We start from the raw sequence: 16,346 nt of genomic DNA, 5'->3' as shown, positions 1-16,346 counted from the left end.
TGTGACAGTTTAAGCATTTTAGTAGGTTGATTATGTGCCACCCTTGAAAAGTGCTGAGAAGAGTGGGAGTGTAGAGGAAGGTGCTGGGGCACTGTTTCCATTGGCCCTAAAGGTACCGAGAAAGGAAGTGGTCTGATTTCTGACTGAAGGTATAAGAACTTTTAATAAGGCATCTTCCCAGGACATTTTCAGCAGCACAGTTTGGAGAGAAGCATTTCTGTCCCAAGCCCCCCAAATGGCTCCATTAAAACAGTAAGTTCCACATGACAGTTACACCACGGACTTATAGAGGGTAGTGCTGCTCCAGGTGAGATTTACAGGTTTGTGCAGGTTCCCCTAATTTGATTAGAGGCTGGCTGGGATGGGCAGGCTGTTACCGCTTCAGAGGCACTAAAGCTGCCGGGTGCTGATGGGTTTATGAAACATTGTTTCTCACTTCATTGCAGCTCCCACAAAGAATTATTGGATCAGGTTAGTGATAGATACCTAATAAAGAGTGTCTCTATGAGGCAGTTTATTTCACAGCAAGCTTGTTCCAGACTACCAGACTGTGAAATCTGGAGGTTCCCAAGAGGATAAATACACTGAAATAAACTGCAATTATAAAAACACCTCCATGCACTTTTTTTAATTTTGAAAGACTGTAGAGAGGTGTCATTGTGCTAGTCTGAGCAGGAGTTAACACTGAATTAGCAGGCAGACAGTGACAAAAGCAGAGTTTTTCCTTCTACTGAGTATTGCAAAGTGACTTAAAATCTTTTCATTTGGAGGGTGAGAGGTTGCAGGCCAAGATGAATTACAGTCTGATGGTCAGTACCAACCTGTTCTGGCACTTTTGGTGCCTGTTTCTCCAGCCACTCCTGCTTCCTATAGTATAGTCCAGGGAGCACCTGCAGAATCTCCTCCCCACGGGGACAGGAGGGAGCCCTAGTGGTTATGGTCATGTTCCCTTTTATCTCCTCCCTTCCTCCTATTATCATCTGTCCCTACAGTCTGAGTTTGCAGCAGCCTGAGGGTCAAGATAGTCCCTGTGCAAGGTTTCCTCAGACTGCCATCTGATTTTTATTGGTCATGTTAAGATAAACCAGAAAAGCTTGGTAGCAGGAGCTCCAAGATCACCATCAGCCTTTTGAATCCTAGAATTGATTGGGTTGGAAAAGACCTCCAAGATCATAAAGTCCAACCCTTGGTCCAACTCCAGTCCCCTTTACCAGATCATGGCACTCAGTGCCACGGCCAATCTCAGTTTAAAACCCTCCAGGGATGGGGAATCCACCCCCTCTCTGGGCAGCCCATTCCAATGCCTGAGCACTCTCTCTGCAAAGAATTTTTTTCTGATCTCCAACTTAAATTTCCCCTGGCAGAGCTTGAGCCCCTGCCCCCTTGTCCTATTGCTGAGTGCCTTATGTTTTCTCTTTTCCCCAAAACAAGGGAATATCTATCTGGTTTTGCCAGGAGGGTATTAATTCAGGCAGGCAGATCCCAAGCAATTTGGCTTAGGGCTTTTATAAGCAGTGGCGTTCTGCTTATTTAAAATCTCTTTGCTTTTCACTAACTGCTTGTTGTTCTGTGGGTAAAGTCATTTGTTTCCATCAGCTTCCCATGGGAACAGCCACCATCCCCAGGAGGGCGCACTGTGGTTCTCTCCTAGTCACATGGACAAACAGAAATTACTAATTGCCTGAGGGCACCAGCAGTAAAAGCAAAGACAAGAGGCAGAACTCTTGAGGAGGAGTATTAAGTCACTCCCCTCCAGATTTATTCTGAGACATGTTTGGTTGTGTAAGGAATGCGAAGAAAATATAGATTTAGACTTTTCTCAGTCATCTGAGAAGGCAAGATGCCTGTCAGGGTTAGTGGAGCAGCCTGAGCTGATGACAGAGGGCTCTGAGTCTCTTGCACAGGTACGTCTTGCCTGTGATTCAGCACAGCTCACCCAGTGCTCACACACATTGTTCCATATGCAGGATTTCAGACTTTGAAGTAATTTTAGTCTGTGGAATCTTTCTTCTGCTTGTGCAGAAAGTCTTTTCTTCAGGAAGATGAAGCCCTTTTCCTTTCGGAGCTGCTCGCACGGCTCTCACAATGGGATTTGCTGGCTGCTATTGCAGAGGTCACAGCCTTTCCAGAAGTTACATCTTTTCTGTGCAGATCAGCAGGACTTTCCTTTTTTTAATTTCATTTTCTCCTACTTCTTCTCCCCCTTTCTTCCCCATTTTTTTACTTTTGTGGTTTTGGGTTTTTGGTTTTTTTTACTTTTTTCCTGTAGATGAAAGAAACGTGGAGCTTAAAGTCACATTGCTTCAGGAAACACTTCTGCAGGTCCCATCTTCTCACTATCCTGCCTTGTAATCCGGAAAAAAAGAGGAAATCATGTATTTCCTACAATATATAATCTTATACTATAAAAAGTATATATTCTTGCCTACAGGACGATGTACACAAGAACAGGCACTTGTGGCTGTGCCGACCTGAGTATTGTCCGAGGGCCGGGTGGGAGCCGCGGGGTCGGGGCTGCCGCGGGGTCGGGGCTGCCGCGGGGTCGGGGCTGCCGCGGGGTCGGGGCTGCCGCGGGGTCGGGGCTGCCGCGGGGTCGGGGCTGCCGCGGGGTCGGGGCTGCCGCGGGGTCGGGGCTGCCGCGGGGTCGGGGCTGCCGCGGGGTCGGGGCTGCCGCGGGGTCGGGGCTGCCGCTCAGCTCCGCCCGGCGGGAGGAAGCGGCGCTCCCGCGGCTGGATGCGGTGTCCCGTGCGGCTCCCCGGAGCAGAGGCAGCCCCGCTGCTGCCCCTGCCCCGCTCCTGTCGGGGGGACGAGCCCATCCCGGCGGGACCCGCCGGTGCCGGCCCGGCCGGGGGGGCCGAACTCCCCGCGCCCCTCACGGCGCCCTTCCGGCCGCGGGGGGCGGGCGCGCGGCGGGGACGGGCAGCTCCTCCAGCCAATCAGCGCGCGGAGCGGCGCGGGGCGCCCCGCCCCTTCACGCTCACTGTCCAATGGGAGCGGCTCTGCGGGCCGGGGGGCGGGACTTCCGCGGGGGGGGCGGTGTTGTGCGGGAGCGCTGCGCGGTCCCGGCTCCCGCGGCGGCGGCGGCGGCGCTTGGGGGGCCCGGCCCGGCCCGCGGGCATAGCGGAGCGGCGGCGGCGGAGCGGGGGGTCCCCTCCCTGCCGCGGCTGGGGGGCCCCCGCGGGGGCGGCGGGGTCCCCCCGAGGGCGCGGCGGTGACGGCGGCTCGTCCTTCCACCCCGTCCGCGGTTCGTCTCCCCCCTGTCCCGGTTGTCGCTCCCCGCGCGGGGTGAGGAGCGGGCAGGTGGGCGATGAATGGGTTCAGCACCGAGGAGGACAGCCGGGATGGGCCGCCCGCCGCCCCCTTTTACGGCCAGAGCTGCTGCCTCATCGACGATGGGGACCGCTGTGTGCGCCCCGCCGGCAACGCGTCCTTCAGCAAGCGCATCCAGAAGAGCATCTCGCAGAAGAAGCTGAAGCTGGACATCGACAAAAGTGTGAGTTGCGGCCTCCGCCGGCCCCGCCGCCACCGCACTGCGGTGCCTCCGGGGAGATGCGGATCCGCCCGCGGGGTTCGGTCCTCCCGCCCGGGCAGAGGAGCTGAGGGTCGGGGCTGTGCGGGGCGAACACGGAGCCTCCGGACCGCGTATTCCCACCCAGCGCTCGGGGAAGGGTGGAAAGGACGAGCCTGGATGCGGAACCGGCTTTTCCCCGCGTACAGACCCCGCTTTCCCCCCGTGGCACTGCCTGTCTCGAGGGGGTCAAACACAAACCGCGGCGTTTGCGGTGCCGAGAGGAGCGGAGGAGCCGCTTGTGCTCCGGGGGAAGGGACGCGGTTCCATTGCGGTTTGGGGGCTGGAGACGCCGGTTCCTGCCAGGTGAAAACAGCGCTCGGTGCTTCATTGAGACGTCGCTGGCGCTGCCTCTGCCATCGGCACGAATCGGAGCTGTAGCGAAGCGGGTCAGAGAGGAGCTGGCGGCGAGATGTGCCGCCTCTTCAGCGGGGCTTGTTCGCACTCGGAACAGCCCAGTTTGCTGCTCGGTGACATTTAGTGACAGCTCCCAGCTCGAGAGAGAAGCAGGTTGTTTGCCCAGCAGAGAAATAGGTGGAGCCGAGCAGCCCGAAGGAATTTCTCAGAAGTGACTCGGTTCACAGAGTCTAGCCCTGCACGCTTTTCTTAGCAGATATTTAAAGATTAAAACCAGTGAAAACAAAAGATTAAAAAGGTGAAGTTTTAAGTCGGTCAGTTTGGCAGCTCCCCCGGTTGGCTGGGTCCCTGCTGCACAGCTGAAACGCATCGTGTCACGGGAAGAGAGTGATTCAATTTGAAACATATTGTTAAAAAATGGAGTATTTGTTCTCGCCATAGTCCTCAGCAGATTTGTCTAGTGACATAGTAATTCCCTGTATTTTAGAATTTAGTCTTTGTTGACAGATGTAAGGCTTTAGAAACAAAAAGGGGAGATCAGACTAAGAAACTCAGAACAAAGGGAAAGAAGCAAGGCTGCATGGAGAGATTTCAAATGTAGGTTGCCTGTGTTGTCTGCAGATATTTTTACCTTACGGATACCAGATAATTTTGATCATTTGAAGTTCTTTATTTTCCTAACTCTAGTCAGATATATTTCTTAAAAGGGGAGTTCTGTGGCTGAACGAGCAGGAGGAAAAAGACAATTCTGCTTTTGGTTTGTTTGATTTAATTGAGGTAATTAGCCAGCTTTTATTTGATCAAGGTGTTGAAACACTTGCATTGATAATCTTCTGTACTGTTCAAGCCGGAAAGTTCACAAAAGTGAAACAGAATAATATTTGTCTTAGTGGTGAGCTGCCAGTAAGTCCTGAAGCAAATGAGCTTCCTCTGCACAAGGACCTATTTTTTCTGACACACGATTGCAACCATAATAAATATATTATCTGCAGAGGTTCACATTCAGTCCTTAATTTACTTTGCCTTTAGTCTTTGTAATGTAAATTATCTCTGACTCAAGAGTGTGATATCAGGCCTGAGGGCAGTCAGTCACACCAGTGGTGAGGGATGGACTGTGATACTGATGTCTCAGTGGCTGCTCATGGATACTGTGTTACGATACCTGTTTTGCTTTCTCTTTCACCACTTCTGGTTCTTAGGTGAGACATCTGTATATTTGTGATTTTCACAAGAACTTCATTCAGAGTGTGCGAAACAAAAGGAAGAGGAAGACGAGTGATGATGGAGGTGACTCTCCTGAGCATGACACGGATGTCCCGGAGGTTCGTAGGCTGCTTTACCAGTTCTGAGCATGCTGAAGTTTCACTTGGATGGTTTCATTTATCAGAAAATATTTACATTTTAAATTCCAACTCCACTGAGGCTGCCGTAGAGTTACTCTCACTTTCCAGGAAGACTCTTGTGTGATGTCCTAATTTTCTTCTTCATTCTCGTATGAGTTCTTTGCTCACGTGAAGTTTTCTATAAAAAGAGGTGTGATAAGGTAACTGTGCAGCTTCTTGTATGTACAGATAAAACTGTATTTGATAATAATTCTTTTTTAAGGGTAAAAATAAGTTATTTTTGGTGGTGTCTGATGCTCCATTATGATTCTTTGTTACCTACACATCATTCTGCAAATACACTGGTGAATTCCATAGGTTACTGTCTCTGATTGGGTGCTTGATATCCAGGGATATTGAGCTTCTCCAGACCTTTTACATATATGGCATGTTTTGGCACTATTTAAAAATAACTAGTTTGTAGCCACTTTTCATTTTTGGGAAATAGGCCTGGGGGAGGTTTTCTGCGACACAGAACTCTGAAATAATCCCTTCTCTGTGCCATTGTGTGCTGCATTTGCTTTGGGGATGTTTCTGGTACAGCAGACACAGCAAAAAGTTGTGCAGAGGTGATGCTGGGGAGAAGCAGAGCTGTGGCCACGTCAGCAGAGCCCTCTGCTGGAAATGCCAACCCTGCTGGCAAAAAGCCTTTTATTTCTGAAAAAAAAAAAAAAAAGCCACCAGGAGTCATTTCTCCAGCAAAGCTGTGCCGTGGTGCAAAGGTGTGTGCACACATTTCCTTTGAGGACGTGTTGGAAGACTGGCAGGTTTTTGGTGTGGGACTTTTTTAAGGATACCTGACCTTTTGTAATCGTTGTTGATGTTTCCATTCAAGGTTCTCCATCAAAACTTTCCTATTAAGACTTTACAGTAGTTGCCAGGGTGATTGCTGAAGACCCAGCTGGCATCTAAAAATGGTGTTCTAGAGCACAGAGAGTATTTGGTGGCTGAGACCTGAGGGATGCACATTGCCCAACTGAACCAGGAACTCTGCACCCTGTCAGTTTTAGTATTATTTTCCTCTTACTTTTCAGCAGAGATTCCTTTTGTCTTTGAAACTTGGCATTCTCCACGTGATCTTCATCTTTCTTCCTGTAACCTCCCTACCACCCCCTTTGGTTTTAAACTGTGCACTTCCCATTTATGTATTTGAATTTCATTTCATCTCTGTGCTCTGTTTTATGTCACAAGCCATTTGTTCAGTGCCTGCTAAATTGATATTTCATGTGTGAGCTTTTTAAACCTTGTGGGAACAAAGGTTCCCCTTTGCTTGGAGGTTGCAGAGGTGTAATTGAGAGCAGAAATTGGCCAGCAATTCTGTTGACAGCATGTGAACCAGAACAAAATTTTCTATTTCCTCGAGGCTATTTTGGTCCTTTAGCATTAACAAATACAAAATATACTGAGATTTGTCGGTAAAGCAACTCAGTGTGGTTCTGAATGCAGGCAAAGAGCAGTCCTGTTGAGGAAGAAGTAGTTATTAAGTAAATTTTTTAAGTAAAATAACTATTCACAGAAACTAAAGGTAATGCTCATCCCCTCTTCTCTGCATCACTTGCAGGTTGACTTGTTCCAGCTCCAAGTGAACACCCTGAGACGTTACAAGAGACATTATAAGTTGCAGACTAGGCCTGGACTCAACAAGGCTCAGCTTGCAGAAGTAAGTGATGACAGAGGTAATGTTATCACTGTTATTAAAATAATTTTTATCTCCTCTTTTCAAGTGCATGTTTTGAGGACACTCACACCTGTGTGGCTCTCTAGCACGTACCAAGTGATCTGCAAAGGGGGTCAGGGGATGGAGGCAACAGAAAACTGCTTTCACCTGGAACAGGCATGGAAGGCATGGAAGCTGGCTCTTGAAAGCATGTTTAGTAACCTGGCTTGTCTCTGTTTCCTTTCTCACCTTGTTCATAGTCATACTTGGTGACCTTTAGGGAGCAGAAACAGAACCATTTTTCTGTGGCCTGGGTGTTACTTGGAGGTGGCTGTTGGACTGAAACTCGGACTTGCACACTCCTGGTCTCCCTAAGTTCCCTTGTTAGTTTTATTTTCTTCACAGGCACTTGAACTGGTTGGAATTCCTTATTATTAAAGTCAGAATCACTGACCATGACTTCAGGTTCCTTATTTCCCTCCCTTGTCATGATTATTCTGTATTTAGTCAATAAAAGACTTTTTCCTTAAGGGCCTCTGCTGCTGCTTTCTCACCATATGGGTACTTGCTCAGAAAGAACTCTCTGTATCTCTGTGTTATTTGGGTGAGTTGTGCTTGGTGTGCAGCTGCTCTGCTCTCTTTCCTGACTTGATCTGATGACATGCCGTGAGAAGAGTCTTCTCTAAACTTGGAAGACTGTCACAGTTACTGAATGGTAGTGAGGTTGATTTTGGGAGCTGTGGTTTTCACAGCTGTCTGCCTAGAACTGTCTGGGTTGCTTTTAGTCTTGCTTTAAAGAACAAAAACCAGCAGACCAAAAAAAGTGAGAAAAACGCTTGTCTTTCTCTCTTTCAAAGTCAACTAGGGAGTGAATGTACCAAATATAGAGAATGTGTAGTGTAGTGCATGTAGGAGTAAGTTGAACGAAGCAGAGTGGGGATGTTCCTCAGTAGTAGTTCTGATTTGTCATGTTAAACTAACCAGTTCAGAGTCTCTCAGCTGCTTCCTGCCATGAAGCACTACCTGCTTAGGGAGTTTACCGTGAATGTACCCAAGAGGAAAGAAAAGAACAACTACTATGCAAGCAGAAAATAGAGGGAGCCTAACTTACAGTTGTCACACACTTCCCAGATTTCCTGTGGAGTCTGAGCAGCTTTGACCCTACGCTGGATCCCCGTCCAGCTCCCATGCTGGAATCACTGCTGCCTGAGGCTCTTAGACTCCTGCTGCTATCCCACCGTAAGGAAAACTCAAACTTCCATAAATCTTGGAGTGACTTACTGCATCAAAATCCAGCCCTGGAGCTGTATTGGGTACCACAAAAGTGCTGCTTTCCTGTGAGAAGCAGATCTCATCCAGCTTCAATGTGTTTTCTACATTCATTTTCTAAGCAAAGAGCAGTTAATGTTTAAGGGTTATGACAGTGTCTAAGCTGGGTAGCCTTCAATAAATCCCAACCCTTTCATTACAAATTCCCTAGTGTTCCTTTCAGTGAAAACTTAAAGACTCCAAAGGAGAACTCTCTGCATAAAACCTTGCTACATCTGGTTCACACAGCAAAGTGTTGCAGTGTTTCTGACACTCTCTTTTAAGACACTGAGGTGCAAAGAAAACTCGCTTGCCAAATAATCTCGGCATGAAATGTCACTCAGGAGGAGCTGTGCTGCTTTGGCAGGAGGACGTTCTGGCTTCCAAATTCCACTTGTAGGTTGGCTGCAAATCCTGCTGACATAGCAAGGCTGTGCTCTGTTCATACACACATTCCAGCTGTAAACAGGGAGGGAGGTAAATGAGGACTGACATTTCGAATTGGTGCGTGTTTGACTAAAAGTATATTGTGCTCAGTGGCCGTAAAATTGTGTTTGGAAAGTGAAGAGAAACTCTGTTCTGATTATTTCTACTTTTTAATTTCAGCATTTCTGTCTCTTTCCGTGTTGTCCTTGCAGACTGTCAGTCGTCACTTCAGGAATATTCCGGTGAATGAGAAGGAGACACTTGCGTATTTCATCTACATGGTGAAGAACAACAAGAGCAGGCTGGACCAGAAATCAGAAGGCAGCAAGCAACTAGATTGAAGGTTCACAAGACTTGGAATAAGAGAGACCTTGAAGGAACATATGGTATTGTGCATTTTAGGTATATAAGAACTGTTAAAGCATATTGTAAATTTTTTTTTAAATGCAGTGTCTGAATGACAGAGAAAAATACAGACACTCTTATCAGGAGTTTCTTATTTGAATACTTGTGCCCAACATGTTTCTGAAGACTTCTTCCCCTCATTTTGAAGTCACATTGGAATAAAGAAATGAGGATAATGGGGAAACCAAGTAAACCTGTAGGACTGTGGAGTTTGTCAGCTTGGTGTTTTAAACCATTTCTGGAAATCTGCATCTCAGTGCAATTCAGATCCCAGATGGAATTATTTTCACTGAATTCAGACTGCATCACAAACCACCGTGCAGTCTGTCTTGGTACAGGACTGGAAGAGCAGCAGAGATAAAATTCATGGGTCAGAAGTTTATCTGAAGCTTGCTCCTCACCTACACATGCTCTGTCTTGCCTTGAGTCAGTGCTTCAAGTCCCAAACTTCTACAAATGCTCCAGATCACCAGGTCTACTCCAGTGAATGCTACTTGACTAGTCTGAAATTGATGTATTTTTTCTTACCATTTTTCCTACTGACCCTGTCTGACATGGATGCCAGCCAACTCTCTGCAATCATTTCTTCTATTTTTTTTTAAGAAGTCACTAATTAAATTGTCTGTAAGCATTTAAAAACTTACACTTTTCTTCAGAATGCGGTATTAAGGCAAACAGTTTATTTGCTGGGTCTAATCATGTTGGTAGAACTGCTTGTTTTATTCACTTATTTCAGTGGTGGTGGGTGAAACAATGGCTTGAGACATCAGTTCTCTTAATTTCTGTGTCAGGTCAGTATCAGTCACCAGTTTTGTGAATTTTATACTGAATCTGTAGCAGGTGCTACAGGATGCTGTGTGGATTCAGGGGCTCTGCAGTCTGTTTAGTATAAAGCAGAGTTATGGGTGAGGCACCATAACCAGGGCAGTGATCTGACTGGAGCATTTCATGATGCATTTCATCTGTCCTTGCAATAGGCAAGAAGTGTTGAAGCATTTGCCTTTCATGAGCATTCCATGTGCTTTCATGAGAGCTGTGTGAGTGAGGGTGGCACCCTGGTGCTCCCTAACTGGGCACTGTAGGAGAAGACCACTCTGATTTTGTTATTTAAAGCCAAGGTGTCCTTACAAATAACATAGCGGTTATTTTGGCAAAAGGAGCTTATAAAAGTGTTGGTCATGACTGACAGTTCTCCAGTGACCTCAGATTCTCTTCAGGGGATCTCATGATTTAAAGCACCACTCTCTTTCTTTGCTGTCCTAACTTGTGTCTCCATTCTGGTACAAGATGCCAGGACTCCACATAGAGAGGATATTCTCAACAAGCCTTAAAGCAACAAACTGACCAGTAGAAGACTTCAGCTAGCATTTTGTAAATGGCAGGTTTTAATATTTCAAAACTGGATGAAGCTTTGTTGAAGAGCTAAACACACAGGTCCTGGTCCCAGCTTAGTACTGCATTGTGTTTGTTAAGGCATGAAGGGGTCACTTAGTGAAGCTCTTGTTGAAGCTCTCCCAGGGTCCCTTTAAAAATCAGGTCACAGAGCAAATTATTCACATCACTCTGAATTGTTTGCTAGTACTCCAAGAACATGTTCAACAAATTTCGACTTGTGTAAGTCCTGTGTCATAGGCAGGAATACTCTGTTATGGTACACATCCCATTTGTGACATTTGGGGAGTGTGATTGTTACAGCACTTCCTTGTTGAATTCTGTATGGATTTTTAGAACATCAGACAAGAAAGAGGTTCAAGGAATGAGGAGAGAATGTCTTGCATCAGAATTTCATGAATGTTTAAAGATTTCCTGATTATGCCGGTCCTTTCCTTATTGAAAGGATGGAGTAATTCCCACATCAGTCAACATGATCCAGCTTCTCTCATTCAGGACAGGTCACTAAAAGCGTATGTTCTCTGACTGCATGTTAATCTGCAAAGTGCTCATGTCATCAGAGGATATTACCAAGGGGAAAGGAGTTTCTGAATTGAGAGGGTTACGCCTCATAGTGATTTTTTCCCCTGTATTTGGCAACTGGTGAGGCACCTCAAGTCCTGTGACCAGTTCTGGGCTCCTCAATTCAGGGATGACATTGAGGTGCTGAAGCGACTCCAGGGAAGGGCACCAGAGCTGGTGAAGGGTCTGGAGCACAAGTCCTATGAGGAGTGCCTGGGGGAGCTGGAATTGTTTGCACTGGAGAAGAGGAGGCTCAAGGGGGACTTTATCACTCTCCACAACTCCATGACAAGAGGCTGTAGCCAGCTGAGAGTTGGCCTCTTCCCCCAGGCAACCAGCAACAGGATGAGAGGATGTGGTCTTAAGCTACACCATGGGAAGTTTAGGTTGGACATTAGGAAGAAATTCTTCACAGAAGGGGTGATTAGACATTAGAGTGGGCAGCCCAGGAAGGTGGTGCAGTCACCATCCCTGGAGGTGTTTAAAGAAAGTCTGGACATGTCACTCAGTGCCATGATCTGGTTGACATATGTGGTCATAGGTTGGACTCGATGATCTCAGAGGTCTTTTCCAACCTAATTGATTCTGTGATTCTAGACCAAAACTGTAAAAATGTAGTTTGTTTGGGATTTACTTTTTTGTTGTTGTATTTTATTTTGTTTTGTTTCTAACAGTAAATAAATCTGTTGGGGTGCTTTAGTAGCCATCAGCAAAATGATTCTTTTCAAGGAAATATGGTGGCAGGTTCCATCTGTTCAGGTGTATTCACTGGAATGCTTTTGTGGAGAGGTGGTATCCAGGAAACTTCCTTTTTCTTTTTTTCCTGAAAATAGTCAATTGATGTGAAATGTGATCCTTGTTGATTTCACTTCTAAAGCAATTATACTTTTTTGAAAAAATTCTTAGTAAGATGTGATGATGAAGAGATGTTTACCAGCCATTAGCAGTTGTTTATAAGGTGGAAATCTTGGAGGCAAGGCACCAAAGAAACAGAAGAATCTTTGGTTGTCGGACCCCATGGCCTTATAAACCCCTTGCAAATGCCTTATTACCTTGTTCTCAACTTAGCTAGAGCAAAACGCCTTGAGCAACAGAAAGCTGATGTCTTGTTGGAAGGGTCAGCCACCTGCTGGCTCCCATGCTATGAACTAAAACCACACGTCAATTCAGTAGCAATATCCATGTTCAGGGTGCCTGTGATTCTTGAAAAGCATTTAGTGTCTAATAACCAGAAAACGCAACAATGCAATTGTCGTTGTGTACAATACTGTGCTGTGTGTTCAGTTCCTTATGCTGCATGCCAATTAAAAAAAAAGACTTTCCAACTTTTTTATTTGAAACTTCAGAGTAAATGTGTTTGAACCTCACAATTGTGAAGCCATGAGGTAGGACATTTTCTCAGCACTTTTAGATGGGACTTGTTGGAAAGGTGTAAGACCCAAATTGCTTTGGCTGGTATGGTGAGATTTCTTTTTTCCTTTTGCATTTTGCTTTTCACAGATGGGCCTTAAATTCTGTCTAGCTTTGAACCATGGAGCACAAGCCTTGGGGGCATGGAGGATGACCAGATGTCATCTTCTATTTACAGTAGTGGAAGGTTATTTCATACAAGCCTGCATAGGTGACATTCACCCTGGGGCAGAGGAATCATCTCTGAAGGTCTCCAGCCATTATATAGCCTGATGCAATTCCATAGCCTAGCTCAGTTCTCATTGAAGATCTGTGTTGACTTAATTAGAGTTCTGAATAGATCCAAAACCATTAGTATGCAATCCAAATAATGCAGGAACATCTCTTCTGAGGTTAATATCATCCTGTATGCTGACCCTCTGCTCACTTCAAGGGAAGAAGAAGAAATCATTGCTGGTAGTTATTGGCTTGAGCTCAGCTCAAGGGAATTGGAAGCATGCAAAGACTCGAGGTGTTGGCAACTTGATGGCTGAAAAGTGCAAATATTTTCGAGGAGGCTGTGTTAGAATGTAATTTATAAAATTTCTGAATCTAAAAGATTATTGTCTATGAACCTGAAGTAAACAATTGCATTGGAAGGTAATGTTCCTTTTTCCAGGCACTTTAGATGCTCAGCCAGAGAAAAGCAGAGCGGGCAGGTTTGTACCACTTGTCCCCACTATTTTGGGTCCCATTTTTTCCTAGAAATGTGGCTGTACAGCACTAGATACCACAGTGTGCGAGACTTGACTAAAACACATCAAGTCTGGCATTTCAGGTTAGTCTAAAGTGCAAACTGGGTTCAGAGAGGCTTTGAATACAAGAGCTGAAATTATCCACAGTAAATGGGAGTTTTCATGCGGGTCATGATGGCACAGAGAGGATGAAACAGGATATTGCCCACAGAGAGACTGAACAAAACTCAATTCCACAGGCACCAGTGTGGAGGACGATTTGTTCTGTGTCAGCTCTTGTGATGGATGTTTTATGAGAGGGGAAGGAGGGGGAGCTGTGCACTTTACATCTTTTGGTTGAGCCAAATGTAAATACCAATGGGAGATCTTCAGCAGTAACTGCAGTCGAAGGGGAGGGTCTGCTGAGGGACTGTTTATTTAAATCAGCAGTTTGCTGCACTTCCCTAGAGCACTACAGGCACTTTGCCTCTACAGTGTAGAAGAATGGGTAATACAAGGTGGCCTCCTGCCCTGTGCTGCCCAGATTATTGACTGAAGAGTCCCAGAGGTGAAGGAATGTTATTGATGCCTCACTCCTTGTGTCACTAATGCCCTTTAGCCATCTCTAACTTACCAAGTTAGGGACTTTTCATTTCCCACTTCCAAAGTGCAAATGAATTGTTACAATGTAAGATACTCCTTGCACTTTTCACAGCTATCCCTGGTCTCGTGTTTTTGACTTGTGTTGTGAACACATCTGATTAAGATGAATTAAATGCTTGAAGAAAGTGTGGGGAGAGGGGGAGGCTCCTGCCTTAAGCCTGAACTTCCCTTGGAAGCAGCTCTGCAGGCCATCCTGTACATCAACAGGCTCCAGGAGCCTCTGGGTTACCTGAGCCCTAACAGGGCTGGGTTTGCTCCTGTCCTACCCACACTCAGCTGGTGCAGGGGGAGTAGGTAGCAGGTAACCTGCAGAATGGTTTGGAGTCTTTTGGCAGGCTTACTGGGAGAGAAAAACTGTGTTCCCTCTTCTGTTTCTGGCCTCCATGTGTTGTGCTGATCTTATGCCAAATGTTTTGGACACCTTGTATTTTTAACTGTGTAATATAGCTGTGTATTGTTAAAGCAACTTAGTAACTTATAGCAAAAACTGTAGAACTCTTTTCTCTGAGGTGTAGGAAGTGTCCTGCTACCACTGTGTATGAGACTTTAACTCTGTACTGTCTGACAAAGATAAAATGCTGAATTTCACTTTAATAAATGATCTATCTAGCAACAAGGCCTACATTCCCTTCTGATTGCCTTTCTGCCCTCGGCACTGATGGCTCCAGAGCCAGTGGAGTTCTGGTTTGTATGGATGTTTTGTGTCAGGCTTCTCACATTCGCTGTCTTTTCTCACCCACCTCCCCAGGGCTGAAAACTCTGCAGACATGGAGCAGAGAATGGCACTGCTGACTGGGAATGCCAAGCCTGGAGCAGAAAACTCAGATGGTGGGATATTTTGTGACAAACCTGTGTGGGTTGCACAGATGCAATTCATGGAGTTTTTTGAATGCAACAAAGAGATGACGTGCAAGAAGGATGGAGATTGCTGAAGAATCACATGACTTTGCATTTTGGAGAGTGTTGGGCTTTTCTACAATGAAGACCTTCCCCTCCAGTATCGTGATCAGTCCATCAAGTGCAGCTTCTCATTTGATTCATGTTTCCTAATGAATCTTCTTTGTGTGTAGTTTAGCCCTGTGCTTCTGCTTCCTTCTCAATAACACGTTTGGCGTCGTTTCACACATGGCTTATGAATCCTCTTGTCCAGAGTCAAACTGCATGTCCAGCTGACAGGGTGGGTGCTGCTCCACAGCAATGCTGACACGCAGCCTCCTAACGTTGAAGATCCTTTCCCATTAAGTGCTTTGTTTCAATTTTGTTCCCATGTTGTGGTTCCTCCTGACCATCAGCCTGACAGGTAAAGGTGCCTCACTTTTTACTGCAGTGAAGAAGGGACTGGTACCAGAAACTGGGACAAGTAGTTGTTCACCAAAACCCTGTCATGGTGTTTCCAAAGGCTCTGCTGGCACTGGCTTAAGTCATGCTTTAGACCTTGATTTTTAGCCAGGAAAGAGGTTGTAGGATACAGACACTTGGGCTCTCACAGAGGAGCGTGACTGTATGTTGAAAGCTTTATAGCTAAAATAGAAGGCTGGAATGTATCACTGTCAAATCGTGCTCAATGATACTTGTGAGTCCCTTCTAACTGGGCATATTCTGTGATTTTGTGAAATGCACTGTTGATGTGCAGTAAAGATTTGCACAGGTAATTCTCCCTGAAACAATCCCACAACATCTCCTGTATCCTTCCTTATTCCTTGGTGCTGTCCTACAACCAACTGACCTGTCTCCTTATTGTCATTCAGTTCATGGCAAGGAATTAAATATCCTCTGGGAGAAGAGTGGCGGCTTGTGTTGCTGCTGTATGGTGACTTCCAGACATGAGGAATATGCCTATTTATACTCTCTTGTAGCGGACATTTGTCCCCCCACGCCTTCTGCATGCCAAGTAACTCATGATAGAAATAACCACTGCCAGTTAATCTGTTACTTGTATAGGCTAATGCATAATGGCTACTTAATCTCATGTTTGCTCCCTGCCGAGAAACCCACAGAAGACTTCAAGCTCTAAACCACAGTGGAATCTGCTCAGTATTTTTAACATATTTACATTGAGAATCTAAGGAACCAGCAGATTGACCTGACGAGCCAAAAAATCCCTCTCTGCGTTCCCGGCTGCCGTGTGAGGGCAGTGTTAGCTCAGGAACCCGAGAGGTGGATGCTCGGCAGCTGCACCTCGGAGCCCGGGGCAGCTCCCGGGGCACCACGGCCGTCTCCCCATCCCAAAGATGCCTCCTCGGTAGAAGCTGGCTGTACTTGTCAGAGCCCGGAAGCGGGATTATGTTGTACTGGGATGTGGAGATCATAAAAACGGTTTGTTTGGGCTTGGGGTTCTTTTTTTCCTGATTGGACATTGAAATGGAACACGTCCGATCCTCTGTGTGCGCTGTCCCACAGCCTCCTTGCAGCGTTGATGGAAACCAGGCGTCACTCTCCAGCAGAGAGGGCAGCGCAGAGGACTGGGGAAAAATGTGAATGTGGATTTAATGGTTTTGTGTCTT

The 16,346-nt window shown here is 46.3% G+C and overlaps 1 protein-coding gene and 1 long non-coding RNA gene across 4 annotated transcripts; one reads left to right on the top strand and one right to left on the bottom strand.

Moving 5' to 3' along the window:
* Positions 1–1,722: 1,722 nt before the first annotated feature.
* LOC139678955 (uncharacterized) lies at positions 1,723–2,593 on the bottom strand. The gene is made up of 2 exons (XR_011699122.1): positions 2,472–2,593; positions 1,723–2,345 (listed from the first exon to the last, which is right to left on the bottom strand). It is a non-coding gene; the product is annotated as an uncharacterized lncRNA (long non-coding RNA).
* A 439-nt stretch (positions 2,594–3,032) lies between these two features.
* Positions 3,033–15,772, top strand: SAP30L (SAP30 like). Of its 3 annotated transcripts, none has more exons than XM_071570012.1 (5): positions 3,033–3,493; positions 5,125–5,247; positions 6,869–6,967; positions 8,911–9,084; positions 14,591–15,772. In XM_071570012.1, the coding sequence occupies exons 1-4, from the start codon at positions 3,308–3,310 to the stop codon at positions 9,037–9,039; spliced, it is 537 nt and encodes a 178-aa protein (XP_071426113.1). In that variant the 5' UTR covers positions 3,033–3,307; the 3' UTR covers positions 9,040–9,084; positions 14,591–15,772. The 3 variants fall into 3 exon arrangements, with proteins under 3 accessions (XP_071426113.1, XP_071426111.1, XP_071426112.1); XM_071570010.1 differs by lacking the exon at positions 14,591–15,772 and adding an exon at positions 8,096–8,203 and having other exon boundaries at positions 6,869–6,983; positions 8,911–9,043; XM_071570011.1 differs by lacking the exon at positions 14,591–15,772 and having other exon boundaries at positions 8,911–14,460.
* Positions 15,773–16,346: the final 574 nt, after the last annotated feature.

This window comes from Pithys albifrons, chromosome 15, assembly GCF_047495875.1.
Source record: "Pithys albifrons albifrons isolate INPA30051 chromosome 15, PitAlb_v1, whole genome shotgun sequence".
Lineage (NCBI taxonomy): Eukaryota > Metazoa > Chordata > Aves > Passeriformes > Thamnophilidae > Pithys > Pithys albifrons.
The sequence above is the reverse complement of the archived record's forward strand: the minus strand, read 5'-3'. Positions and strand labels throughout refer to the sequence as shown.